Source organism: Phalacrocorax aristotelis, chromosome 16 (genome assembly GCF_949628215.1).
Source record: "Phalacrocorax aristotelis chromosome 16, bGulAri2.1, whole genome shotgun sequence".
In the NCBI taxonomy this organism is placed as follows: domain Eukaryota; kingdom Metazoa; phylum Chordata; class Aves; order Suliformes; family Phalacrocoracidae; genus Phalacrocorax; species Phalacrocorax aristotelis.
Window position 1 is genome coordinate 6060157 of NC_134291.1, and position 25645 is coordinate 6085801.

Below are 25645 nucleotides of genomic sequence, written 5' to 3' on the forward strand. Positions count from 1 at the left end.
CCAAAGCGTTTGCAGGTGTTGCAGGGACAGCGGAGGTGTCCGTGAGTCACAAAACAGCGAGGGCCGACAGGTCCTGCCACCAGAGGCTAGAGGAGTATTTCTGCAGCGGAGCAGCGCTGGGCAGCGAGAAGCATTTGCAGAACTGGAAGGGCACATGTGCCCTCTCTGCCCGTCCATCTGTCCATCCATCTCCCCAGACAAGGAGTGACCAGCACAGAGAGCAGGTTCGACCCATTTCTCTTCACCTCGTGTGTCAGCTGGCTGCAGCCCTGCGCTGCGTCAGGTTGTGCTGTGAAAGCTGCTCTGCATGCCCAGCGAGGAGCTCAGCGGGACAGTGGGACAGGGCTCAGGTAACCCCCTGCCTGCGGACGCTGGGAGGAGCAAGAGTGGGAAAAGAGAGAGATTAGGTGGTAAAAGGGGTCGGTCATGTGTAAGTAGTGTGCGGGCTCGAATCCGTGTGTGCAAGGGGACCTGCTCCCGGTTGGAGGGAGTGACAGCCGTGTCCCCACTTTTGGCTGTTGGATCCAGCATGATATATTTTCCTCCAAGACCCCTGCCCTCCCTACCACTGCTGGCAGGCCCTGTCCTGCATCCCTGTGCTGTCTGGGCAGCACATGCGTTTAACAGAAGTGTGCAAGACCCCACGGCAACCCAGTGCTGACACAGCCCCGCTACAGTGGCCTGAGGAGCCTGTTCAGGACCATTCACTGTCTGAGTTATTGCAACAGCTCAGAGGCCAGATGGGATCAAGAAGCGATTGATCGTGGCCTGAGGGAGCAGTGGTGGGTGGTTGGTATGTCTTCACCCCGCCAGCCAAACATAGAAAAAAGAGGGGCTTTGCTGGAGATCTGGGAGCTGCTAAATCTGGGGTCAGAAAGAAGAGGGCTGAGCTCCAGGCCTGTCCCCGCCAGCACTGCCCCGCCGGCCTGGGGAGATGGAGCCAGGCATCCAGCTCTGGGCTGGCACTGGAAAGGACCGTGAAAATCCTCTCCCAAACCCTCCACAACGGGCTGGGCCGGTGGAAGGCTCTCGGTGCGGAGGTACCAGGCGAGGTTTGGGTGTTCCGGGAAGAGCGGAGCACCCTGCTGTGCTCCTGCAGTGCCAGGGGGGATGCCCGGTGGCCCGGCCCGCTCCCGGGCAGCGCTGCTACCCCCCGGGCCTCCGGCGGGGCGGGGGGGGTGGGGCTGGGGCAGCAGCCGGGACCGCCACCCGCCACCGGCAGCCGCCGCAGGGCGGGACTCCGGTGGGAGCCGCCCGGGGGAAGGCGGCCGGAGCCGCTGCTGGCCCCGCCGCGGGGGGATTGGCCGGACCGGGGCCGGGGCCGGGGCCGCCATTGGTGACGCCTCAGAAACGAAACTTGGTGGCTCGGCGGGAAAGCGAAACTTTGCCGGGCTGGAGGCGGCGGAGCGGTCGCGGCGGGTGCCGGTCTCCGGCCCGTCGGTGAGTTGCTTTACCGGGACCGGCGGGTGGTGGGGAGGACCGGGCGGCGGGGCAGCGCTGCGGGCTGGGCCGGGACACCGGGTGTGGGCTGGCGGGGGGGATACGGTGGGGGGGGGCTCCAGTGCGGGAGGGCTTCCCTGCCGGGCCCGGGCGGGGCAGCGCGCTGCGGGCTCCCGGTGCAGCCTCTCCGCGCGCCCCGATCTCCCCCGGTGTGACTTGAACCCCCTCGGTGCGCCCCGATTTCATCCCCCGGTGCAACCGGCCGCCCCGGGCGCTCCCCTCTTCTGACGTCCTGGTGCACCCGGGAGACTCCTACCCCTTGGTGGTCCCGGTGCCTCCCCGCGGTGCACCCCGGCCGTACCGGTGACCCCCTGGCCCCCCCGATGCCTCCCTGGCCCCCGGTGCACCCCCCGGCCCCCCCCCGCTCAGGCTGCGAACCGCCCCCTGCCTGCTAGCCCTCACCTAACGGGCCTCCTTTGCGTTCCGCCAAGGCCCTTCGCAACGCCATTGGTCCATTCGCCCCGGGGCGTTTGCATATCTACCTAGGAGAGGCGGGACTTGGCGCCTATGCGGGGGGGGGGCAGCGGCACTTCATTTGCATATAGGCTCCGCCTGAGAGCCGGCCCCGCCTTCGTCCCGGGCGGTGCGGGTGTGGGTGCGGGTGCGGGCAGGGGATGCGGGCTAGGCCCCGCCCCGTCCGGTTAGGCTCGGCCCGGCTCCAGCCCTCCCCCGGTGTAGCCCGGGGGAACGGAGCTCCCTGGCCTGGGTAGCGGGAGCAGCACCTCCGGGCTGCCGGGGACAGGGAGCGGGGCCTGCCCGAGCCCGCCCTGGCAGGGAGTTGTGGGTCGGCCTATGCCCGGGCCTGCTCGGCCGCCCTGCCCTCGCCGTCCCCTGCCGGCTCCGGTGCCTTCCCAGATACGTTTAATTATAAAAGGTCTCTGCGCAAAGTGGAGTAACTATTTTTATTTATTTAAAGCGTTTGTGGTTTCCCCCCCAGCCTGTGAGCTGGCGCAGCTGAGGGAGGGCGGCTGCTCGCTCGTGCGCAGCTGGCTGATAAGCCTTGAGTATCAGAGTGTGTTTCCTGGAAATAAAACTAGAGTCAGGAAGAGGCTTGTATAATGAAAGTTCATTATTTTGACATTAATATTTGTATTTCTCTTTCCGCCCCATCCTTTTCCTCTGTGGCTCTGAAAAAGCTTATCGTGGAGTTTGTGGCGGGGAAGCATGAAGTGCCGCGTGTGTCACTTTGTTTCTGGGGATGATTCTCCCGGTTCTTGCAGCAAATGTGGGGCCCAGCTGGCTCCCATCGCCGGCACTGGGGACGAGGATACAGGTAGGAGGATGCACCGTGGGGTGAGCTGGGGGGTGCTGTGCGGGGGACTGGCTGGAGCACGGCGCTGGGAGGCCCTGGGGCCGCACGGTGACCAGGAGGCTGCGGGTGTCTGCTGGTTCTCGTGTTGGCCCCGGTGCTTGCGTAGCTCTGGGCTGCTCAACTCCTGGCCAGGTCACTACATGGTGCCATCGTCTCAACCTTCCCTTGCGTTATTTGCTGGAGACGGAGTTTTCCTCACTGTGTAGTGACTGGTGGGGGACGGAGAGAGAAGCGAGTTGGTCACTGACACCTCCTTCACATGCTGTCCATGCTCAGATCTCCAGTGTTGAACAAGCTTCTGTGTAGCCATTTTTATGGAATGCTGTATTATAAAGACCAATTGTCCTGGTTTCTGCTGGGGTAGAGTTCATTTTCTTCCCAGTAGCTGGTGTAGTACCCTGTTTTGGATTTAGGATGAGAATAATACTGATAACACATGGATGTTTTTATTATTCCTGAGCAGGGCTTACACAGCATCAAGGCCTTTTGTGCCTCTCACCCACCCCACCAGCGAGGGGGCTGGGGAAGCACAAGGAGCTGGGAGGGGTCACAGGCAGGACAGCTGATGCTGACTGACCCAAGGGCTATCCCATACCATGTGATGTCATGCTCAGTATATAAACTAGGGTCAAAACTGGCTGGGGGTCTGCTGCTTGGGAACTGGCATCAGTCAACAGGAGGCGAGTGATTGCATGGTACATCACTTGTTTTGTATCCTCTTTTATCATTATTATTATTTTCCCTTTCTTTTCTGTCCTATTAAATTGTCTCTATCTCAACCCATGAGTTTTACCTTTTTTTTTTCCATCCTCTCCCCCGCCCTGCTGGGGGGGAGTGATTGAGCAGCTGTGCGTTGTTTTGCTGCCTGCCAGGCCAAACCACAACACTGGACTAGTCCCTCTTGAGCCAGAATTTCCTATCTTCAGCTTATTGTTAGGTTTAGAATTCACTGCCTGAACTTCTGTTTGACAACATGCTAGTTCTACCTCTAGGAATAGTAACAGATTAAAGTACACAACTAATGGAGTTAATGAGGGGAAATATTTTCTAATCCTTCACTTGCTTAAAGAGACAATGATCTGGCCACCAGAACTGCTTTTGGTGTGTTGAAGTAGGATCTTAAAAGAATACACTGAATCAGGATCAGCAGCCCGCTGTAATCCTGACAGGATCAGTTCTTAACAAATTCCTCTGCAATCCGGGATGGCATGGTAACAAACCCAGGATCTGCTGTAGGAAAAACATCCAAAGCATCTGTTCTGGTGGTCCAAAAGCTTTGTCCCTGCTCTGGCAATGATTAAAGGCGGTAGAAGGAGTGGTAGTGCTTTACCAGGTAAATATGCTCTCTGGCTGGGGGATCAGGGAGTTCTAACAAGTAAATGAGTGCAGGTCAAGCCGTGTCAACAGAGGAATCACTGCGGAGCAGGAAAAGCTTAGGAAAGAGTTTAAATTCTTCAGATAATGGCATGATAGTAAATGGATCTGAAACACTGTTGCAAAGGGTACCTGCTTCAGGTACAAAATAACCTGCTGTCATTAAGCATTGTGCAGCCTTTGGGATGTAATACTCGAAGGGGCTGTGAGCTGCCTTCACCTTGAATTTTTTTTTTTTTTGGTGCTCCTGCTCCGAGAAATACCCAGAGGAAACCAATGTGCTTTGGTGTTGGTTGATCTCTGCTCAAAGAGGTTAAAAACTGCTGCTCTCAAAATTGGGTAGAGACAGTGCTGAAAAACCTGTAAAACAGGTCTGTAGAAGGTAGAGGTTTACTCTGATGCCTGATTCAGACACGAGCTGCATTTTCACAGGTTTTAGGGACTGGATAAAACTGTCGAAGGTAAAAAGGGAGTTCCCTGTGCCTTCCTGGACACAACACTCAGCTGCGTAGTAGCTCACGCAGCCAGTCCAGAAGGTTGAGAAAGCTGGGAGGTGCCAGTGTTCTGTCACTGCATATCTTGGGGGTCCTTGAGCACTTTGAACAGGCGGTTGTGGTTCCCAGCACCTGCTGCTTCAGCCAGTAGCATGTTAGCTGGAGGTAGTGTAGAGGAAGATCAGTACCTCAATACCGTGGTTTCTTATCTTAATTATTTTGCTGCTGACTGCAGGGGCCTTGGAGAGGGAAGGAGGCTGTGCTAGGGATGGAGGATGGTGTTATTGCTAGGGGTAGCTGTTGAACAGGGAACAACAAAGCGGCTCCTGGGTGTTCAGTCGATACATTTAGTCAGCGGTAGACCCTGCTTTCACACCACCAGCTGAGAACTGCTTTTTCTCCTGACTCTAGTTTAACAATGAACTTTGCCTCCCCTGCAGAAAGAAGGGAGGTGAAGTTTGCTCCAGTCCCTGCCGCAGGAGCAAAGCCTGGAGGAGATGTGAAGGGAGAAGGTGCTGACAGACTGCCTTCTACCACTGAAACAAAGGAAGAGGAGGGAGGATCGGTGATGGAGAATGCAAAAGCTCTGATCAGCACCCCAGAGACCGCACCTGAATGCACTGCGGGTGGGCCTCCTTCCTCCACTGAAGCACAGGAGGAAAAGGGAGCATGGCTGCTGGATAGTCTAACAGCTCCAAGAGATAGCTCAGCGGCCACACCTCAGTGCATGGCCAGTGATTCTTCTGAGAAGTCACAGAGGAGGGTAAGGCTCTTCAGTGCTGAGAAGCAGGAATAGCTGGTAACTTGCTCTCTCTTTGTAAAGCAATGAAGCTGGGCTGCATTACCACTAATCCCTTTGGCCTGCATCTGCATGCTGCTGCAAGTGTTCCTAGGCAAACTGTAGATGTATTTGCTTGCATTAAGTGTTGTGCATGCGGACAGCTGATGTGCTGAGCGGTACAGCTCCCTCTGACAGTATCTTTGTTGCATTGAGGGAAACAGTACAGAATTCAGCTTAGTAATTGGTTTGATCTTGTTAGTGAGTATCATGCTCAACTCTGCTCTGTGTTCCTGCTGAGAAAGTCTTGAATATTAAAAATACAGAATTCTCAAGACTTACTTGCATTTCACCTGCTATAGAAGATGGTAGATGGTCTTGTACCTTCTCTTCCTGATCATTCTCCATTAACCCAGTGTAGCAGGAAGATGGTGGTACTAGCTGCAATGGAGGAAGTGGCAAATGATTCCTCTTCAACAATGAATAAATAGACATTGGGTTGTTCCTTTTTTTTTATTAATAGAAAAAGAAGAATAAATCAAAGAAGGCTCTTTCCAGCTCTGGGGAGCAGGAGACTCTGCCTCCTCTAAGCACAGCACCAGCTCAAACCACAGAATTGCCTGATACCTGTGTTATTCCACAAAAAATCCAAACCCCAGGCAGTGAAGTAGCCAAACCAGGTGCTGATTTAGTCACTGGTGACAGCAGAGGCACACGTGAAGGCAACAGCGCGTTGGGTCTCTTGGGAAAGGAAGCTGGAAGTCTGGAAGTGGAGTCTCCAAGCTCTGCAGCCCCAAAGGAGAAGGTGGGGGGTGGAAGTACCACAGGACATGGAGAAACAGTCATGAGTAATGTGGAAGGGAGCAGTTGTGCCCCTGACGCTGGCCAGCTTCCAGAAACCGGATCAGATTCCCAGTCCTCAGGTAGCAGCAAGAAACTGGGCTCAACAGGGGAGAGAGCGAGCGTTTCCTCTGGGTTCTCCCCAGGCAAAGGAGCGCCTAAAAGTAAACCTGCAGCTCCTTGTGCTGAACATCGAAGCCAAGACACAAAAACTCCACCTGTGGTCAAAAGCTCGCGGGCTGGGAAGGGTAAGGAAGACACCACCCAGAAAGTGAGCCATGTGACTTCCAAGGTAAGTGTGTGAGTGAACACTCTGGTGAGTATTTGGTTGAGTTGGGCAAAGTTTCCCTCTATAACTTTTGTGCTGTCAGTAAGGCTGAACACCACAAGGCTGGGGATATGGGGAGAAAGCAGGCAATGCTATGAAGCATTTCTGTTTTGAGTTTTGCTCTCCTGTGTATTAGTTCTAGCGTAGCTCTCGCACTGAGTTGGGTGTTCAGTTACCCCCACGAGCTGTGAACTGGTCTCTTCTCCAGCCAACTCTTCCAGTGAGCTCTGTTGGATGTCTTCTAACGAGGAGATCTTTATGCTTTGTAGACACCTGTGCTCCACTCACAGACCAGCCTGTAAAGCTGTAAATTGCTGTTGGTTGTCTTTCATTTTCTTTACACTCTGTCCTCTGGAGAACTGTGGCTTATTGACCCAACTTCTTGCCAATGTATTTGGGTTGGATTCCTATTGCAATCATGCACTGTTTTCCTTAACCAGTAGCTTCCCTCAGTGAGGGATTAGTATTTCCAGAAATATGAAGCTAGCTGGGATGCTGTGACTTCTGGATGTTCCCAGGCATTTGAAGAGATGTTGGATATTTCTGCTGATGTACTTCCAGGGCCTACTCTTTAATTGGGCATTGCTTGTCTTCCTGTCACAGAAGGAAGACACAAAGGAGAAAAAGACCCCACACGAGAAAGTGCATGAAGTAACTGGGAAGGCAAGTCAGACGAAAGGACCTGAGGCTGCTAGAAAGGATCATGCTTCAGCTGTAACAGACAGTCGCAATGACAAAAAGCAACAAAAGAACCAGAAACCCATGGATAAGATCACAGAAAGGTGAGAACAGCCCTGCTGCTCCCCAGCATTCTTCACTTACAGGATTTGGTGTGAGGAGCACTAGAGGACTCCAGACCGAGGCAGGGGATTGAAGTACTGAGATTAGATCTGCATGTACCTTGGATATGTGGAAATAGAATTGCCTTAAAACTAGAGGTAAACTACTGCTCGCGCAAAAGAGGGCCAATGTTTAATCGTGAGCTGCAGCACAGGTCATATACTGGGTAGTGTGGTACACTTGGTACTTGAACCTTTTTGAGCATTTAATGAATAAAAGAAGAGAGATTGTCCTCTTATTTCTTACTCTTAAGAGCAACATGTGCTTCACACATGTAGCCCTTTAATGGTGTGAAAAGCTGTTTTGTTTAGTATAACTTGTTTTACTTAATGTGTATGAGCTGGAAGAGGGATAAAGCTTAGCCATTTCAGGTGGCTGCTGGGTGAGGTATTTCTTTTGGCTTACCAACGCAGTGACCCAGATGCATGCGGCCAGAGCATTTTCTGCTGCTTTTAAGATCCCATTGTCCCTATTTGCACTAGGCTTTACACTAGGCCTGCTGTGTAGCATCAGTTTGAGTGAACTGCTGACAGAGCTTATGGGTCTTGCATCCAGTAGCAAGTGGCAAGCTAGTGGCTCAGATCTTATTTGTTGTTTATAATGATTCATGCAATTAAAAAAAAAAAAAGTAGAATTCAGTTTTCCTTCTAATTCTGTTTTGTAGTTCTGGGAAACGAAATAATGGTGTTAGAGTATATTTCCATGCAATATTGTCCAAAGACTTCAAACTAAACCCGGAGACCCATAAAGTGTTCATCAGGGCTGAAGGCATTTATCCTTATGAAGACTGGAAGCACAACATTTGTGAGCTGAACTGCACTAAGTAAGTACCCTCTTGAGTCATGCAGAGACACAGGGGTGTTTTGGCTCTGGAGAACCGGATGCAATGTGGAACTTCATTTAATACATAAGACTGTAGCTATGTGTCCATAGGTGGGTATCGCTGCAAAGGGTTTTCACAGTGGAGATAACTATCCTAAAATTTTCACCATGAAAGAATAATCACCATTCCTATTAAAAATGGAGTGGTGCATGGAAAAGGAAGTATACAGATCAGCTGACGTGTTCTTTGCGCTTCTTTGCTGTGTTTTGTGTTTCCTAGGCATCTAGAAGAACATGGATACCTCATTGAAGGCACCGTAACTCTTGCAAAAGCAAATGTGGATAAATACATTCCTTATAAATATTGTGTTATCCATGGGGAAGAGGAGTATGAATATATTTACAAGTATCCAGTCTCAAGTAATTATGTCAATCGCTGCTTATTTATAAAAAGCACCTTGCTCAACAACGGAGGTGAGCTTTTCTGACTGGATCTGCATGGTGGGATGATCTCTAGCTTCATATGGACTAGCATTACTATTATTATTAGACAGCACTGCCTGAAGTTGGAAACTTAATGAGTCAGTGGGGGTATTTCTGTGGATAACTGCAAGAGTGGAGGCATGTGCAAATGTGTGTGTTTCTCAAATGATTGTTTTCCTGTGTTCTCATCTGTGTTGCTTATTCTAGAATGGCATCAGTATGACGATATCGTGTGCACAAAGCCTTCTACAATGAAAACCATTTTGAATAGGATTTCTGGCAATAATAACAAAGAAGTGGTGGAAGGGAAGATAATAGCTGCAAATATTATGTTAGAAAATATCTTCAGCGTTCTTGGAACCTGGAGTCCTGAAAACATGAGAAGCTTTATCTTCCAGTTGAGACAATTTTATAATGTTACATCAGGCCCATGGGTATGTGACGGCAAGGAGATGCCATGGACAGAGTTAAACTTTGGCACCCAGCAGGTAATCAGTTTTCTTTTAACAGATACTGGAAAACAGACGTTCAGTTACTAAACACAGAACTTTAATGTTGTTGTTGACCTCGTTGGGTTAATTTTGCTTTTTCAGTCAAAAAGTTCAGGAGTGGCAGAAGCAGCGGGGATCTTTTTGGGGTGACTGCCACTGTTTGCCTGGGAAAATTCAGACATGCCTTTGCAATTAGGTGCTGCTCTGAATATCCAATATTGATCAGCAGCAGGGCTGTGATGTGGTGACTTCTTACTTGAGTGGGTTTTGTGTCTGGATGTTAATTTCTGAAGCCTGGCCCTTTAATGTTGCTGCCAGTCACTCTGTCACCAACTTCTCCACATTCATCTTGGGCTCCAAGCCTGCCTTCCTTTTTTGAGATTAACTCCTCCTGGTCCAGTTCCAAGCAGTGATGCAGACAGGGCTTCTAGAGTCCTAAATTTCTTATCGGGTGTAATTAAGAAATATGGCAGAAATGTCACATTGTCTTTTTTGGGGCTTTAGGGCTGCTGGTTTCTAGCTCTCTGCAGCCTCCTTTTTCCTGGTGACACAGGAGAGGCCACAAGATGGCATACCCACCCAGCTCAGCAGAGCCCACGGTTGTTTCATGTCACTGCTGGTTTCAGACAGTGACTTTGATATCACCAAGCACCACAGTACTATGGACCCCCGGGATGTGGTTGCAGAGTAGCTTTTGGGGGCTGTGGGTAAGGACAGAAAACTCCCTCCTTTCTCTCACTCCCAACCAAGCCTGAGTCCCCTGGGAAGCTGGAGTCTGCTTGTGGAATGGGACGGTGACCTAAGGCAGTCTTGGGTGTTCAACGGCTCAGCTCACCGGTTCCCTTCCTGACATCTGCCCCAGTCCCTCGATGCTCCCCAGCTCTGCTGGGCGTGGGGAGGTGCAGCAGTAGCTGAGTGGTGGGATCTGGTAGCACAGACAGGCACCAAACCGTGACAGGTGCTGGGTCACCACGCCTGATGTTCTGGTGGGGGTCAGTACCATGTGTGTGTGCTTAGATCCCGGTACCGCCACGGTGCCATGGGGTGTACAGGGCTAGCGAGTGTCCTTGCTGTAACTGGCAGAAGAAAATGGCTTCAGAAGAAAGATTTGTTGGGGAACTAATGCTGTGATTGGTTTGTTTCTTCACTTCTTTATCCTAGGTGAACGATTTGCTGCTAAAATACATGAGGAAAATAGCTCTTCCTTTCATTGCACCAGGAAGTGCAAAAGCTTTGCAGGAGAACAAAGTGATTAAAAGTAAACTAGGTCTGGGGCTCACCATTCTTACAGCAGTTGAAATTCTTGGGCTGCCAGCATTTAAAAGCGATCTGGCTGACCTGTGTAGCCTCTTGTGCTTCGATAAAGTGTCACCACAAGCCATACGGGATGAAATTCATTGTATAAAAAAGGTGTTTGCAGGAGTCACTAGGTATGTATGTTACTGGAGCACTTACAAGGTAACTAACTCGGCTGGTTTTGCTGCAAGCGTAGCAGCCTGTGATAAAGCAATAAGGGAATCAACTCTCTTGTGTCAGAGAATCAGAAAAAAATCAGATTTGAAGGGATCTTTGGAGATCTCTGTTCCAACCTCCTGCTCAAAGCAGAGCTAACATCCAGGCAACGGTGAGTCGAGTTCTGAAAGACTCCAGGGTGAAGCCTGCACCACCTCTCTGGAGCCCTCTTGTAGTCACATACCTTTTTTGACGTGAACAATGTTTTACTTTTGTCCAAACAGGATTTCCCTTATTGCAACTTGTCACTGTTGCCAGACTAGTAGATTGAGTTAAAACTGCTGTTTTTTCTTTATGTATAAAAATCTTATTTGTTATCCTTTTCTATAAAGCAGTTTCTAGCTTCTTACCGGTTTGCTATTCCTACTTATAAACTCCAGTGATCAGGATCATCATGTGTTTAATCCTTTAAATTTAAATGCCATATTTGGATTCTTCCTGTCTCCTCTGACATGTATCATTACACATTTCTTGTTGATTTTTTTTTTCTCGGAGTGCCTTCTTATTAGACTGTTACCTAACTGCTTATCTGGTACTCAGACTTCTAGTTTGTCACTTGCACAGCTGCAGCTATTACATTTCCTTTTGGAGGCCTTTGTAGTGTTTCAGCCCAACCAAGGAGGCCAAGAATTGTCCCTCAAAAGTGCACCTATGTCACCCAATCCCTGACTGAGCTGGGAGGGGCTCACGTGGAAGCTCTAGCTACAGTATTGGTACTTTTTCTTAGTACTATATTAGTAGGGTTTGTGCAGAGAGATTCAGGTAAGATTACAGCTTTGAGTCTTAAACTTTTACCAAAAACAAAGATTGACCTAAAATAATTATCAGAAGTGTTTTGAAGGTACATAGCAAGATTGAGATGTAGCCACAACAACATTCTTGAGTCTTGTAAAAAGCTATTCTTTTACTGTGTCTGTTTTGGTATTTTTTTTTTCAGCTTGAACGTTCACCTGACAAACTTGTGCCAGAGATGCATTGATGACCAAGTAGACCAGTGGGTGTGGATTATTCCTCTTCTGCATTTCTTTACTCCTCCTTTCCAGTATGACCACTTGCCAATGGAAGAAGATGTCTGGGCAGGGCTGGAAGGGCTTCCATTTGCTGAAACAAGGAAGAAGCAAGATATGTGAGTTTTCCAGAATTACTAGTTTATATCTAGTGCCTTGACATTGCAGTTGGTCACCTTTATCTCTTTTTTTTTTAACTCTTGTTTTTTAAAAATAAGAAATGTAGTGTGTTGATGGTGGGTGTTTGGGATGTATGAACACACACTATATTGGTTGCTCAGACTATGGTCTGTGGTAAAGCTGTGCAGTATATTACCGTTCAGACCCAAACAACCCTTAATTCTGCAAGCCATGGAGCAGCCTGTGTGGTTGGTGATGCCTGGTGTGAGTTAAAGCGGCTCATGATAGGTGTTGTGCAGAATCTGAGCAAGACCTGGAGTCTATTTTTCTTGAGCGTTTCTGCTCAATAGTTTGACACTGCTTCTGCAATTACTGGGTCTTGGGGTCTTCTGCTGATCTTCAGCTGTAAATATAAAAAGCAGAGGAGTGAGAATAAGAGCCCTCCGTGGGCTGAACAAGCTTTTAACCTTTTATACCTTGAAAACTTGAAGATTTTGTTTTTTCTTCCGTCCAGGGGGACCCTACTGCAACTAATGAAAGAAAAGAGATACTTGATGGACCTTGACAGGACTCTGGTCAAGTCCTGGATCTGTGTGCTGCCCCTGGAGAGTCTGGCTATATTTATAGAAGACTTCTCCAGTGGTTTGTTAGTTACTCTTCAAGGTGTTTCTTACAGATTAGAGAACATTGACCTTTCGTGGAACAGTTCTAAGGTTTGTCTTCTGGCAGCTTTACCCAGCTAAGGGATAAAGGCTGGAACTGGACTGTAGTGTTCCTTTTAGCAGAACCGACTGTCACTGAAGGGAGTGTGGTTGGTATCAAGTCAGAGCACAAAGAGCTTAAAATTTAGCTAAAAGCAAAAATAGTTGCTCTGAAGTCGGAGACTCCTAAGAGGAGGTGAGAGGGTATATCTGTAGCAAAAAAATCTTGTTGGCATTGATAAGAGAAGGGTATGATTATCTGGATTTGCTCTTAGTCACTAGTGGCAAATATTTTAATCCTGAGATCCTCAGGTGGCTGCCTGGAACTATTTTTTGCCCAGCTCTTGGAGGCTTGGGCAAGGTGCTGCTGATTTGAGAGATTTTCCTGCCTGTTGTGAAAACACCTGTATTTGTATGAGGATAGCAGGAACTGGACATTGCAACTAATAATAATACATTTTAAATCCCTGGATTGTAAGAAGTCCAGGTTTTGTTTGTACAAATAATAGCCATCTATATATTGACTCTGACATCCAATAAAAATTTTTTGCTATTTTATAGTGTATTTATTAAAGTGTTAGAGAAGGCATGAAAGAATACTGAATTCCCTCTTTCACAGCATCCCCATAACTAATGAGAAAACAGTCTGTAAAATTCCTTCCACAGTTTAATATTTCTATCTTTCTGTTCTTAGGTAGTAGAGACTCTTCTAAAGACACTGCTGTGCACCTTGGATGAGGAACAGGGCAGGTAACTGAAGTGCACTTTTGTAAGAGCATTGCCCTTTTTATGTGCACCATGCCTGTTGGGTGGGGTTGTGCTTGTAGCTTGAATGTGTGCATTGAAATCTCTATGAATAAAATAATCCTGTATTTCTATCCCTCTGTCAGATAGCAATGTTTTTTTAAATCCATCTGAGGGAGGGATGGTTAGTTGTCACACTGCATTCAATTTGGTGGGTTTTTTCTTTTTTTTTTTCTTTTCCATTTGAGCAGAAAAGCAATTATTCCCTTTTTCTCCTGTCCTTTAGAGCTTTGGAAGCTTGCTCTTGGCAGTCCTGCTTGAACTATTGCCTCAAGCTACACAAGATGGTCTGCAAGTATATTAAGAGTGGGAGGTGGTTCATGATCCCTGCCACTTCTGCCATGATGATTTCGAAGGTTGCCAAGCTTCAACCCACAGCAGTGAGTACCAAAGAACCATTCATGGGTTGATAGGAGCAAGATATCTAGAAGTATAACAAAAATGGTACAACAGGCTGGTTTTCGGTCATATCCATCCTCAATGAGGAAAACTTAATACTCTAAATTAACCAAGATTGTGGTACTTTCAAAAAGTTGTGAAATCATTTAATGATTTTGATTCTTCTTGAAAAAAAGTCAAATGCCTGCGCTGGCTGTCACGGGTTTTGTTTTATATCTTGTTTTTTTTTCCCCTTAAACATATATTGTCTTTACTTCCTGCAATAAGCATCCTGAAGCACAAACTATTTGTAAGCATTGCATTTTCCCAGCCTCCCTCTATCCTTTATTCAAGTAGTGGTGGGTCTCTATTGCTAGACGTGTTTGTGCTTTGAATGCATTTAGGCTGTCTCTTTTAGAAATATTTACTTATATCAGTTGTACGTTGCCCTCCTGCTTGAACTGTTCTTACTTTTTTTCTTCTTCCATGTATGCGGCAGGTTTCAAGAGATGCTGTGCAGGAAATTTCAGTGGTAGAAGTATTTGATGAAACTCTGAGAGACACTCGAACCTGGTTCAGAAATGCTTTAGACAAGAAGTTATTGAAAGAATACCTGGAGCATGTGACGTTCTCTTTTTCTTGGGAACTTCGGGTTTGTCATCTTCTAATAATATGAATAAAAAGATGTTTTATAGTGGCTTAACCATAGAGTCTTTAGTCTAACGGCTCTTTACTGGGAGCCATATCTGCTGTGGCTGGGTGAGGAATGAGGTGGGGACAGGTAGTACAGACTATTAAGCTGAGAAGCTGCATTGTTTTAAACATTAGGGCTGAAAAGCAAAGGGCTATAGTTGGTTCTGCTTCGCTTGCCTTATTTCTCCTTTTTCTTGGCTGCTCCAAGAGGCATTGCTGGGATGAGGAGCTCCCCCTTGTTGGCGTTTAGCTGGAGCTGTTGTCTTGCTCACCCTGTATGTTCTCCTGGCTGTTCTTCAGGCCTTCCAGCAGGCAAAGCAGAGAGCAGCTCCTTACAGTCTGACTCACTCTGCTCCCAGCCCTCCCTGGGACAGTTTCCACCATCAGGGTGGAAGTGGTTCATCCAAATGTCTGTCTCCTTTAGCAACTGGGACATTTTGATACTCTTTGGGCTTAAAAGCTGCCTTTTGCAGCTCTGGGAATGCTCTTTCTTCTGGATGGAAACATCTGAAAGGACTGCAGGCTGTCTGAGGAGTGGTGGGGCCTCTCCTCAGCACAGTTCTTTTCATTTCCTTATTTGAATGTTAAATCTCAGCGCTCAGTATTCTGGATTTGTTTGTTTCTCACCTGCAGGCCTGGCATGAATTTGTGAAGATCAGCTTTCCAGATAAACAGTTCACTGAGCGGTGGAAAAAGACTTTACTTGCAGATCTGGAGAGAAGAATTCAGGAGGTAGGGGACACTACAGGCAGTCACTGCGTGCCAGTGGGCCAAGTTCAGAGTGGATAGACAGTTTTCTGCTGTGCTTATAGAATAGCTTCTGGAGCCTGAATGGGCACGTGAAAGCACCGTGGCTTTGGGCATAAAAATTGCCATTGCTGTTATAAAACATGTTCTGGAGGCTCAAAAATTGGACATTGAACTGTACCACGGTGTATTCTTGGTATCAGGACTCTAGTAGCCTGGTACCCTGGCTGCAGTGCTGGTCTGTTTCTAGCAGTGACCAATATCCTGATGCTTTAAAGGAAATAGCACATTTTGAGCAATTACGACCCCTATAGTTTTAAGAAACAGTAGGTGTAAAGTAAGCACGCAAGGACTTACGGATGCAAAGTTGGCGCTTGTCTCTTTTCATTCAGTGCGGAGAAATTGTGTTGTCCAGGCTCCCAAGTGTACAGCCAAACGTGTAGGTCCCTTCTAAATTGAATTCGTATATCTTCTCACCTCCTTTCTACATCAGTTGCAAAATTCTTTAAGCTGTTGATTTTCATGGTATAATCAGGAAACAAGTGTTTACCGATGGAAGCTTGGCTTGGTGAGATGTGTATTAAGTAATCACGCATTTTAGACTGAAAGATTTTTCAAGCTTTTATTTGTGCTTCGTCTCTCTTCCAGGTCCTGATAAATGAGCTGATGCATGTCTCCACTAAGAAACTTGAATTTTTCCACTTAGTTCCTTTTATTGTCTTAATAGCAGCACTCCTTCATGCTTTCAGAAGAAGTGCTTTGGAAAATTTAAATTGATAAGAAATCTTCTTTTTGCCCTATAGGAGTCTCCAGTTAACCAAATCTTAGTCTACTGCTGTCAGCACCACCAGTTTACACAACTTGACTCTTCCATTGGCTGGTGTTTCTGTAATTGTGCCACAGAGGCTGTAACTGCAGCTTGCCAGGTACTGTATTTTCCCTCAAGGTATGAAAAGGAAAAGTCAAATTTTCTGTTGCATAGTATAGGGATGTGCATTTTGGTGGAAGGAGAGTTGCACATTCAGTCTCTTATTATTTCTTGAGTTGCTGTGTATTGTTTAAGTTTGTTAAACCAAGAAAACCCAAAAATATTGACAAGAAATCAGGAAATGAGGATCCACTTATAAAGGGTCTATGAAAAATACTTGTAATGGTGTCAGTCATGTCATACGGCTTTTTTGGGATACGCCTCGGTACTGGAGGTGTGACTTTGTGGTGTCAGTGCTTGATCCTGAGGCAGATGGACGCAGTAGAATCCAGAACACTGATGCATTCCTCCCCTCTTGTGCAGACTCAGAGCAATCTCCTTGACAAGATATCTTCCTACAACATGGGCCAATTCAGCCAGCTTGTATCAACTATCATCGTGAAGTCATGGCCAATCAAGAACGGGCAATCTGGTGGTGATTTTGATGACATTTTGCACCACGTGCTCACATGGCCTGACATCAAACATGTCTTCAGTTTTAATGGTATGTCTGTTAGTTATATTCATAGGAGTCCATGAAAAGCTGTTCTCTGCCTTGCTGTTCCCACTTTGCAGAGCTGCAAACAAATGCATTAAAATTGCCCTGCTCTTGTTTTATTCCCTATCTCAAAGCTCAACATATTCAGCCCGTTTTTGGAGAGGAAAGGCTAAGGAGAGAGAGCTAGTATTCCTCTTGTGCTAATCCACAGCAGCCAGTTCTCAGGATTTGTACTGGACTGCTGAACCTGTAGGTCAAGTGGATTTGTAGAACATAACTTCTTTCTCTGATAAGTTCTGATAAGTTATTGGTACACAAAAATGCAAAAGTGTTTATCATGTGAATGGATCAAAATTGTGTTTCCTTCACAGGTTTTGGGTATGGGCTCTCTGTGGGAAGGACTCTGAATTGCTGTCCTGAGATCCTGGCCATTTCTGGTCAGAAAAACATGAGGGGTTGGAGGGTGGTGTGATGAGTTCACAGGCTGTTGGGTAGGGATTCGATTGGGAAATGGAAGAACTCTGTATCATGACACTGAATAGTTATTGATTTTGCCTAGTTCTGTGAAGCAGGGCTGATCTAGGTTTTACATGCTTTGTTTCTCGAACAGGAACAAACACACAGCTCCTAGAAAAACTTACAGGTGAAGCAAAGGATATAATGGCCACAGCAGACTCTGTATTTACGAGCGTCACCGATGACATGAAGAAAGGGTGTATCCTTGTGAAACATCTGGAAGAGATTTTGCAGCACCAGGAGCAGTTAATCTGTATCTGGGAGATAAGTAAGAAACACCGTTCAAAGGAGGCATTGTTGGCTTAGGGCATCGTTGTAGTGATCGATAGCCTACTTCACCTACTTCGGTGATTAGTAATGCTAATTAGATGCTTCAGCAGTTAGCAGTGCTGCCGTTGTCTTTGTCCTTTATATGGAGCTCCTAGCTCCAGTTTGTGTTGTCTGCATTTCACTGTGGTGTTTGTGACTCTGCAAATTCAAACCTGAGTTATGGGTGCAGGGGGTGGGAAGTATCTGCCTTGTGACTACAGATGAGTTTTCTTTCAGAGCACCAGAAGCTGTTAAGTAAAGACAAAGGAGTCCTTCGAGAACTGAAAGAATTGCTGCAGAGGAGGCAAGAAGAAGTAACACTTCTCAGAAGAGAGAAAAAAGCAATAGGAACCTTTCTGAGCATGTGTAGGAAGGTGCAGGCTTCTGTGAAAGGTAGTGTTTTGGGGGAGCAATGTGAAAGTAGTGACTCCAGAAAACATAATTCTCTTTGAAAACAGCTAGATTTTGTGGGCAGGTTTTATTCTAAACCACAGCAAGGATGTGGAGGGGTGGGGGAAGTAAACCTAGAGCATTTGAGGAATCAGACGAGTGCTTGTGCATCAACTGATGTTTGTAGCGGTCCACATGGCCAATAGCATTTTGAGACTTGGCAGATTAGATGTAGTAAGCTGGACATCTGATCTCTCTGACCTATATCTCTGTTTTAAAGTGGATGTAGGTGAAGTGGAATTTCAACACTTGGAAGATCTTCGCTCAAAAAGACTAAACAGAGTTGTGAATGTGGGAGAGAGACCCCTACAGACCTACTACAGCTTGAGCCCAAAGCTGAAAGAATTTGCCCAGAAAATGCACGCTTTTAGGAACAGCCTGATCTTCCAGCAGTTCTGGGAGGAAGCAGCGCAGAAGGCAGGAGAGGAGTATGAAAGTTCAGGAGAGGAGGATGAGGAAGAAGAGGAGGAGGAGGACAGCATTGTTGCTGTATTGGACCTCGATAATGTTTTCAGCAATCTAATCTCCCCTTGTTTTGTGAGCTATGAAAGGTTGTATGATGATCTGAGATCTGGAAGTCTCGCACTTTCTGCAGTTGATAAAATTTTTCAGGAATTCACAAATCATCCTGAAGTTATCAAAACTGAACTAAATACCATATGTAAGCTTAGACCTGGAGAAGCCAGAGATTGGGTTGACCAGCGATTTCAGCAGATCCAACAATACCATGAAATGCATTTAACTTTTGATGCTGCGAAGATCATTGCCGATGTCAAAGAGAGCTTAAACCTCTCTGGTGACTTCAGCGTCCTGGAAAACTTGTTGGACATAGTAAGTATCCCCTTCTTCAGCTCTGTACCGTCAGGGTGTTGGCTAGGAAGCTTGGGTAAATCTGAACCTTCCTGCAAGTCTGTCCCAGTCTGTCAAGAGCCACTCCTTGTCCCAAAATGCTTATTTGAGATAAAAATTAAGTGTTCAAAGTGCTTTTGTGTAATCTTTCTTAAAAGAGAAAAGATGGTATACCTCTGTTTGGTGTGGCTTTTTAGTGGTCTTTCCTTTCCCTGCTGGTGAACAGGTTGTATTTCCCATTTCCAGACTGAATATTTGTTTGCACTACTTGCCTTGTAGACAGCAAAGCTTGAATCGTACAAGACACAAAAGTTGGACTCCATCAGCCCTGAGCTTGTGGATGCCAAGAGACTGCTGCAAGGGATCACAGTGAACCGTCGTGGCTGTCTGAGAGAGCTGGCCCAGCAGAAGGAGTTTGTCTGCTGGGTCAGAGAAGCACTGAGAGGTGTGTGCTGCTCACCCAGGAATTAGGCAGATAGTACTATACGGGTTGCCGGTTTGTGTGGGGGCAGAAAGAATGCCCTGTCCCTGATCCATCTGCTATCTTTATGTCTTCACAGCTTCTGGAACTGATAGAGTTACAAGCATCTCTTGCAGGTTTTGGTGTGGAAAGTGCTGTGAAGCAGTTCCTTTAAACATGCCCATGCCACTATAGTTCCATGCAGCGGAGTAGCTACCCTGCCGGGTGGCTGGGCTCAGTCTGATAGCTGCCACTATTTAGTTCAGACTTAAGAGAGCAGAGGCCATTCATTTAACAGGATGGCAGTGATCTGAGTTGTGTGTCTGCCAGCTCAGGTGTCCTACATGAACAGAGGCACACACCCTTTGCTGGCTGTGAACCTGCTGTTCAGGGCAATGTGGAGAAAAGCCAGGGCCAAGGATGTCATTAATGTGGATTAATGTGGATGCATCGCCTAATAAAATTGCTGGCAGGATGGATGGAGGGAAGTTGCACAGGAGATGCTGTTGAAGGGCATTCCTTCTGCAATTTCTGTAAAGGTGGTGATGTGGAATTGTGTTAAAGCTGCCCTTGTTGTTCATTCATGTGTTTTATCTCATTTAAGATACAAATGAGCTGAAGGTATTTGTGGACTTGGCCTCCATCTCTGCTGGGGAGAATGACATGGATGTGGACCGTGTGGCGTGTTTCCATGATGCTGTTCATGGCTACTTCTCCCTGCTCTACGAGCTTAGGCAAGAGTCAGGGTTTGAGGACTTCATGCACTGCTTGATGAAGCTGTGGCGAGCCCTGGACAGTGATGAGAATCTTCCCAAGAAACTGGTGAGTTCTGCTGGAGCAGGTCCTCTCTGCATCCTCTTGTGTTTTCTGCCTTCTGAGAGTGGCTGGAAGATTGCACAGGGCAAATTGCACTTGTGTGGGGACATCACAACAGCTCTTGTTATTGGAAGAAAAATGTCTTATGTTTTTGTGGCACAAAGATTCACAGCAGCATCTGTAACTGGCATAGCACAGGTTTCTCCAGGGCAGTGCTGAGGCTTTCAAGTGTGACATGGTGTAGCTTTGCTTTTGCGAGTTTGAGTGATGGTGCAGAAGAGGGAGGGCTGATGGCTGGGAACTCTGTTATTCTTTGCAGCAGGGCATGTTTCTACAGCAAGAGGCATTGAAGCGCTGTGGGCTCTGTTCAGCCTCCCATGGTGTTGGTAAAGAACAGCTGTGGAGAAAGATCAGGCTGTGGCCAGTTGTCATTCCTTTCTTCCTTCCCCATCCTGAAACTCTTATGCCAGCCCAAGCTGTTTGTCCGGGACACAGATGTAATCCTGGAAAGAAGTGCCAAGTCAGAGCGATTAGGGCAGTGCCATGTTTTCTCTTCCCACAGCGTGCTTCAGCTCAACACTTAGAGTGGTTGAAAACGGTGAAGGAGAGCCACGGGTCTGTGGAACTGTCATCGCTGTCGCTGGCAGCTGCCATCAACAGCAGAGGAATATATGTTCTCAGAGCACCAGGTGATGGCCAAAAGGTGAGGCTGCTTGGTTTTCCCTCCCCTCCTGCAGATAATATGTCATGTTGGTGACTGTCAGAAACGTGCTGTAGCTTTTCTCCAACTTTGCACGGCTCCTTTTTGGGAGCTGCTGCCTCCTAGGTGCTCCCCTTGCTGGGCGTAGCACTGCCTCAGGAGTGGAACCTCAGTGCACACCAGCGCTAATGACTTATTCTCTGGCAGGTTTCTTTGGACAATGTCCTGCGCTTCACCCTCCCAGGGAGCTCTGGGGATAATGAATCATCATTGAAATACTCTCTGGCAGAGCTCCGTGAACTGCAGAACAAACTGATGCTCATGTCGGCAAAGGGAGAGCAAGGCTTGGAGGTGGAGAAGTTCTCTGAGGTCAGATTTCAAACCCAGTGGGTTTCTGATGTTGAGGCTGGGGTTGGATTTTGCCTTAAGTATCAGCTTTTAAGACTGGTTTACAGCTGAGTTACTGGGGATGAATAGTAGCAGGCAGATAGATGTTCCTACCTCTCTGGTTCCCTACTGAGGTGGAACTAAGCTGGAGACTGGGCAGTGGACTGGTACCCTCATCCTCTGGCTCTGCTGGGGATGGCTTCTGGCCCAGAGGGTTGCTGTGCTTTTGTAGCAAGCTGGGGTTACCTTACTGGCTTCCTGGGGATACTGCTGTTAAAAAGCCACAGAGAGCCTTTTGTTACTCTACAAGGCCTGACACACCTGGCTTGGGATTAAAGCCTTTATTTTGATAGGAAGTCTTTCCTGTGGTTTCATGACTGAGACTTGTCTTGATAAATCAGCTTAGTTTTTTTTTTTTCCTCTGTCCTTACACAGATCTTTTCCAATGTCCAAAGACTTGCACAGGCCTTTATTGACCTTTATTCAGCTGGCAACATGCTCTTCCGCTCCTGGCTTGCTTACGTGTATTGTTCACCTGAAAGAGAATCATGTGTTCTTATAGACTTCTCTTTGGGACTGACCCCAGTGCTAGAAGGGCAAGGAGATATCATGGCTGTGCTCCCAGGCCTCTGCAAAACAATGGAGAGCTTCCTGGAGAGCTGGAAAAGCTTCATGTATGAAAAACGATTCCAGCATTTCTACCTGAACTACTACACTGCTGAGCAGCTGGTCTATTTGTGCACAGAACTGGGGAAGGGGACGCCCAGCCAGGGTGCCCTGATGATGCTTTCATTCCTAAAACACAACTGCACTGAGCAGGATATCCTCAGAGCCTCTGGGAGTGAGGTCCCTCCCAGCCCCAGGAAGGCTATTTCTGACTTCGAAGTGATGCTGGATGGGGTGAAGGGCCTGACTGTACAGCTGGAGTACATCTGGGAGTGCTACATGAACAACATGGACTCCTTCCTTCCAAACTGCCTGGATATTGATACACTTGGTGAGCGGCTGAAGAATCTGGCCAGCTGTGAGAGGGACTTTGTCACAAGAGACTTTCCACAGGATCTCCTGTGTGTTGGTCAGCCCAACCTCATCACATGCCCTCGCTCTGAGGTGCTCACATCTGCTCTGGCTATTTACATGAACAGTCCCAACCAGCCCCTTCCCACTTTTGATGAAGTTCTCCTGTGCACTCCTCAGACCACTGCTGAGCAAGTGGGGCTCTTCCTCAGGAGGTGCTTCATTCCCTGCAGCAGAGGAGAGAAAATTTACATGATGCTATACGCAGATGAGCTGAGTTACGATGTCAGCTGCAGAATGGAGGAACTATTCCAGCACCTGCAGCACTACAGCAGCGCCTATCGCCTTGTCATTCTGTGCAACTGCAAGAGGGAACACAGCTACATCCCTTCTGTCTTCAGCCAGTACAAAGTGCACATGATACCCCAGAGGTCACTAGCTGAAATCCAGCAATACCTTCAGCACCACTATAGAGTTGCTCAGCCGTCAAGCTCAGCTGCTTCTGTGTTCAAGGACAACATGTGTGTTGGGATTGTGTCCTCCAAAAGAGCTGGCATGGGTAAGATGTCACATGCAAAGCGGGGTCTGCTGAGTGTTAAAACACGGTGTGGGGCTCACCTTGCCAGGTTTTCTGCCCAAGACATAAGTATCTAGGCAAAAAGGATGATTCAGACTATAGTCAGTGGAGTGAGGTGAGAGCTGTTAAGGACAGCTCATCTTGTCTTGAGATAGGCATCTCTACAGATGGCTCATCTTGCTAATCTCACACCTGTCTTTTTCTATTGACTTACATCATTAACATAAACTATATAGCTAATGCTGGATAAGAGGAATCTGGCCTGCTAAAGTTAAAATAAGCCTGCAGGAAAATATACGTGAGACGGCACAAGGGTTGTAAAGCCTGCCTGTTTTTCTTGCATAGGGAATGATTGTTGGCTGCCTCTTAATGCAAAGGAGGAGCAGAAAAGGCCCTGACTCTGTGCAAGCACTGCTCAACAATAACAAAAACATCTTTCTATATTATAAAGAGTTTCCAGCACATATCCAAAACATAGCCCCATACTAGCTACTGTGAAGAAAACTAACTCTATCCCCGCCAAAACCAGCACAACTTATTAAACTGTCTTTATCTCAACCCATGAGATTTTTAACTTTTAACTCTTCTGATTCTCTCCCCATCTCTCCGGGGGGAGTGAGCGAGCAGCTGCATGGGGCTTAGTTGCCAGCTGGGGTTAAGCCATTACAAGTACCACCCTAATGAAAAAGGTTGGGATCAAAAGGGAAAGTGTGCTACATTATTTTTCCAGGGATTAGTGAGAAAATCCAGAATAGTTTTGGTAACAAATGGCATCCTTTGTCACACTTCAGAAACGCAGGGCAGTTCTGGAGTATTACCTGCGAACGGCTGCTGCCGTAGCTTCAGTCTGGAAGGCTATAGAAATCCACCTTTTTTGTTGTGTTACAAACTTCTCATACTGCTGAGGGTGAGTTTGGAGCTTCCAAAGGGTTGGAAGAGACAGCTTTACCCAGACACCCATAACTGGGAAGTGTTTGTGGAATGAACCTGCTGCAGCCAGCTCCTGCACTACATACAGTGTAAAGGGTGTGATGGGATGTAGCCAGTAGACAGGGAATGGTCTTTCCATTCCCCCTGTTAATCTGGGAAGCAGCAGATACAGACTACAGCCAACTGCAAACAACAAACCCAGATCATTGGCATTGCCCGAATACTGGCAAAATTAGTTTCTACAGGATAAGAGAGGAAACTTGAGGGTGCTTTTATCTTTGACAACAACCATTTTTTGCCCCATGTTTTCACATTAGAAGCAACCACATAATAGAGTAGATTGAAGTCCTAATAAAAAGTAAAGCCTTTCTCAGGTAGCCTAAGCAAAACAAGCCATGTTGTTGGCTACTGAAGGCTGTGTTACCGACAGCAATGGGTTTGAGTCCAAGCTGCAGCCACTTTAACCAGACTTAGGCTTTGTTCTTCTGGAATGTCTTTCAAGAAGGTTCAGAGATCTCGGAGGACAGGGTACTTAAGCATTTGACTTCTGCCTTTCTATTATGACCTGAATATGATGTATTCAATATTGACGGCTTCAATTCTTTTGGCGGTTTTTTATGGTAACAGGGAAATCCCTGTATGTGAAGAGGCTACATGAGAGGCTGCAAGCAGAGCAGCCGCCTGAATACAAAAAACTTCTGAAAACCATCAGACTAATTGAACCAGAAGTGGATGAAGATAAAGTGCTAAAATATCTTCTGCCTTTTCTGAAGAGAAAACACCAGACCAAGCCCATGATATTCCATTTTGATATCACCTCTTCTGTGAGTACATCCCTCCCACAGGTGCCTTGTCCTAGAAGTTCTTTGTGGATCCTTGCGGAAGTTGTTTCTTTAAAACTTTTGTTTCTTAATAAGCTATTTCACTAGGATGTGTTTTCTAATTGTTGTTTAAGTAAGTAACACAAAGAACTCTTTACCATCAAGGTGGTTGAACTCTGGAACGGGTTTCTCAGAGAAGCTGTAGAGTCTCCAGCCTTTGGAGATACTAAAATCCTGACTGGACATGGTCTTGGGCAACCTGCTCTAGCTGAGCCTCCTTTGACTGGGGGGGCTGGACAAGGTGCTCTCCAGAGATCCTTTCCACCCTCAACTGTTTTATGATTCTGTGAAGTTATAGTGAGTAAATCAAAAGGAAATGCATGTGTCTTGTCTTGTGATAGGTACAAAGTGGAATTCCAGAGTTTCTGTTCAAGCTGTTGGTTTTGCAGTATCTGACAGATAATAATGGAAATCTGTGGCTACGACAGAAGTGCCATTTGTATATCATTGAAATCCTTGAGGTATCACCAGTGCCAAGTAAAGCAGCAAGACATGTATGTACACAGCAATGCTTGATTTCTTTGAATTTCTCATTCATTCTGCACATATGTTTGTATATAGCTGCACATGAGTTGTAGAGGCTATATAGCATAGGAATTTCCTGTTTGCATCAGGGTATACTGTGCATCTCCGTTACGAAGTGGTGTCCCTGGTGTTGTACAAGGTGATGCTAAAACTAGACAGTAAATGATACCTGTTGTGGTTTTCTTGGGTTGATAATTTCTGAAGGCTTGATAGTCCAAGCCTCACTGGCCCCACTGTAACATTTGTAGGAAACACAAAAATGCAAAATCTAGTCTTCCTTATGTTACTTTACATGTTTGAAAGTACTAGAATATTTAAATGCAGCCAAAAGAACAGTGTGTAGAAGTGACAGGGGTAAATAACAAGTTTCTTGGGCTTAGTTTTCTTTTTCTTTGAGGTGGCACTGAGAAAGGGCTGGAGGTAACGAAGGACTAGTGTTACAGGAAGGAGACCTTAGGAGGAAATAGGATTAATTGTTGTGACACCTTTAAAGTGGAAAAAGTGATGCACAGGGGAAGAAGTGTCACGGTTGTATAGG

At 46.9% G+C, this 25645-nt stretch overlaps 1 protein-coding gene across 2 annotated transcripts in view; it reads left to right on the forward strand.

The window, feature by feature from the left end:
* Positions 1–1261: 1261 nt before the first annotated feature.
* RNF213 (ring finger protein 213) overlaps positions 1262–25645 on the forward strand; it is a 54641-nt gene continuing 30257 nt past the window's right edge. The window contains exons 1-27 of one of the 2 annotated variants that reach the window (XM_075111650.1): positions 1262–1440; positions 2637–2773; positions 5121–5443; positions 5982–6590; positions 7230–7408; positions 8131–8289; positions 8569–8762; positions 8979–9259; positions 10424–10692; positions 11712–11900; positions 12416–12614; positions 13297–13352; positions 13633–13786; positions 14284–14436; positions 15111–15209; positions 16028–16150; positions 16516–16696; positions 17301–17474; positions 17753–17908; positions 18186–18796; positions 19094–19259; positions 19879–20096; positions 20653–20793; positions 20998–21159; positions 21613–22753; positions 24329–24525; positions 24924–25076. In XM_075111650.1, coding sequence (XP_074967751.1) covers positions 2665–2773; positions 5121–5443; positions 5982–6590; positions 7230–7408; positions 8131–8289; positions 8569–8762; positions 8979–9259; positions 10424–10692; positions 11712–11900; positions 12416–12614; positions 13297–13352; positions 13633–13786; positions 14284–14436; positions 15111–15209; positions 16028–16150; positions 16516–16696; positions 17301–17474; positions 17753–17908; positions 18186–18796; positions 19094–19259; positions 19879–20096; positions 20653–20793; positions 20998–21159; positions 21613–22753; positions 24329–24525; positions 24924–25076 — 6396 coding nt within the window. In that variant the 5' untranslated portion in view covers positions 1262–1440; positions 2637–2664. Of the gene's footprint in view, positions 1441–2078; positions 2375–2636; positions 2774–5120; positions 5444–5981; positions 6591–7229; positions 7409–8130; positions 8290–8568; positions 8763–8978; positions 9260–10423; positions 10693–11711; positions 11901–12415; positions 12615–13296; positions 13353–13632; positions 13787–14283; positions 14437–15110; positions 15210–16027; positions 16151–16515; positions 16697–17300; positions 17475–17752; positions 17909–18185; positions 18797–19093; positions 19260–19878; positions 20097–20652; positions 20794–20997; positions 21160–21612; positions 22754–24328; positions 24526–24923; positions 25077–25645 lie in introns of those variants that run through there. The other variant, XM_075111649.1, reaches the window with a different exon arrangement.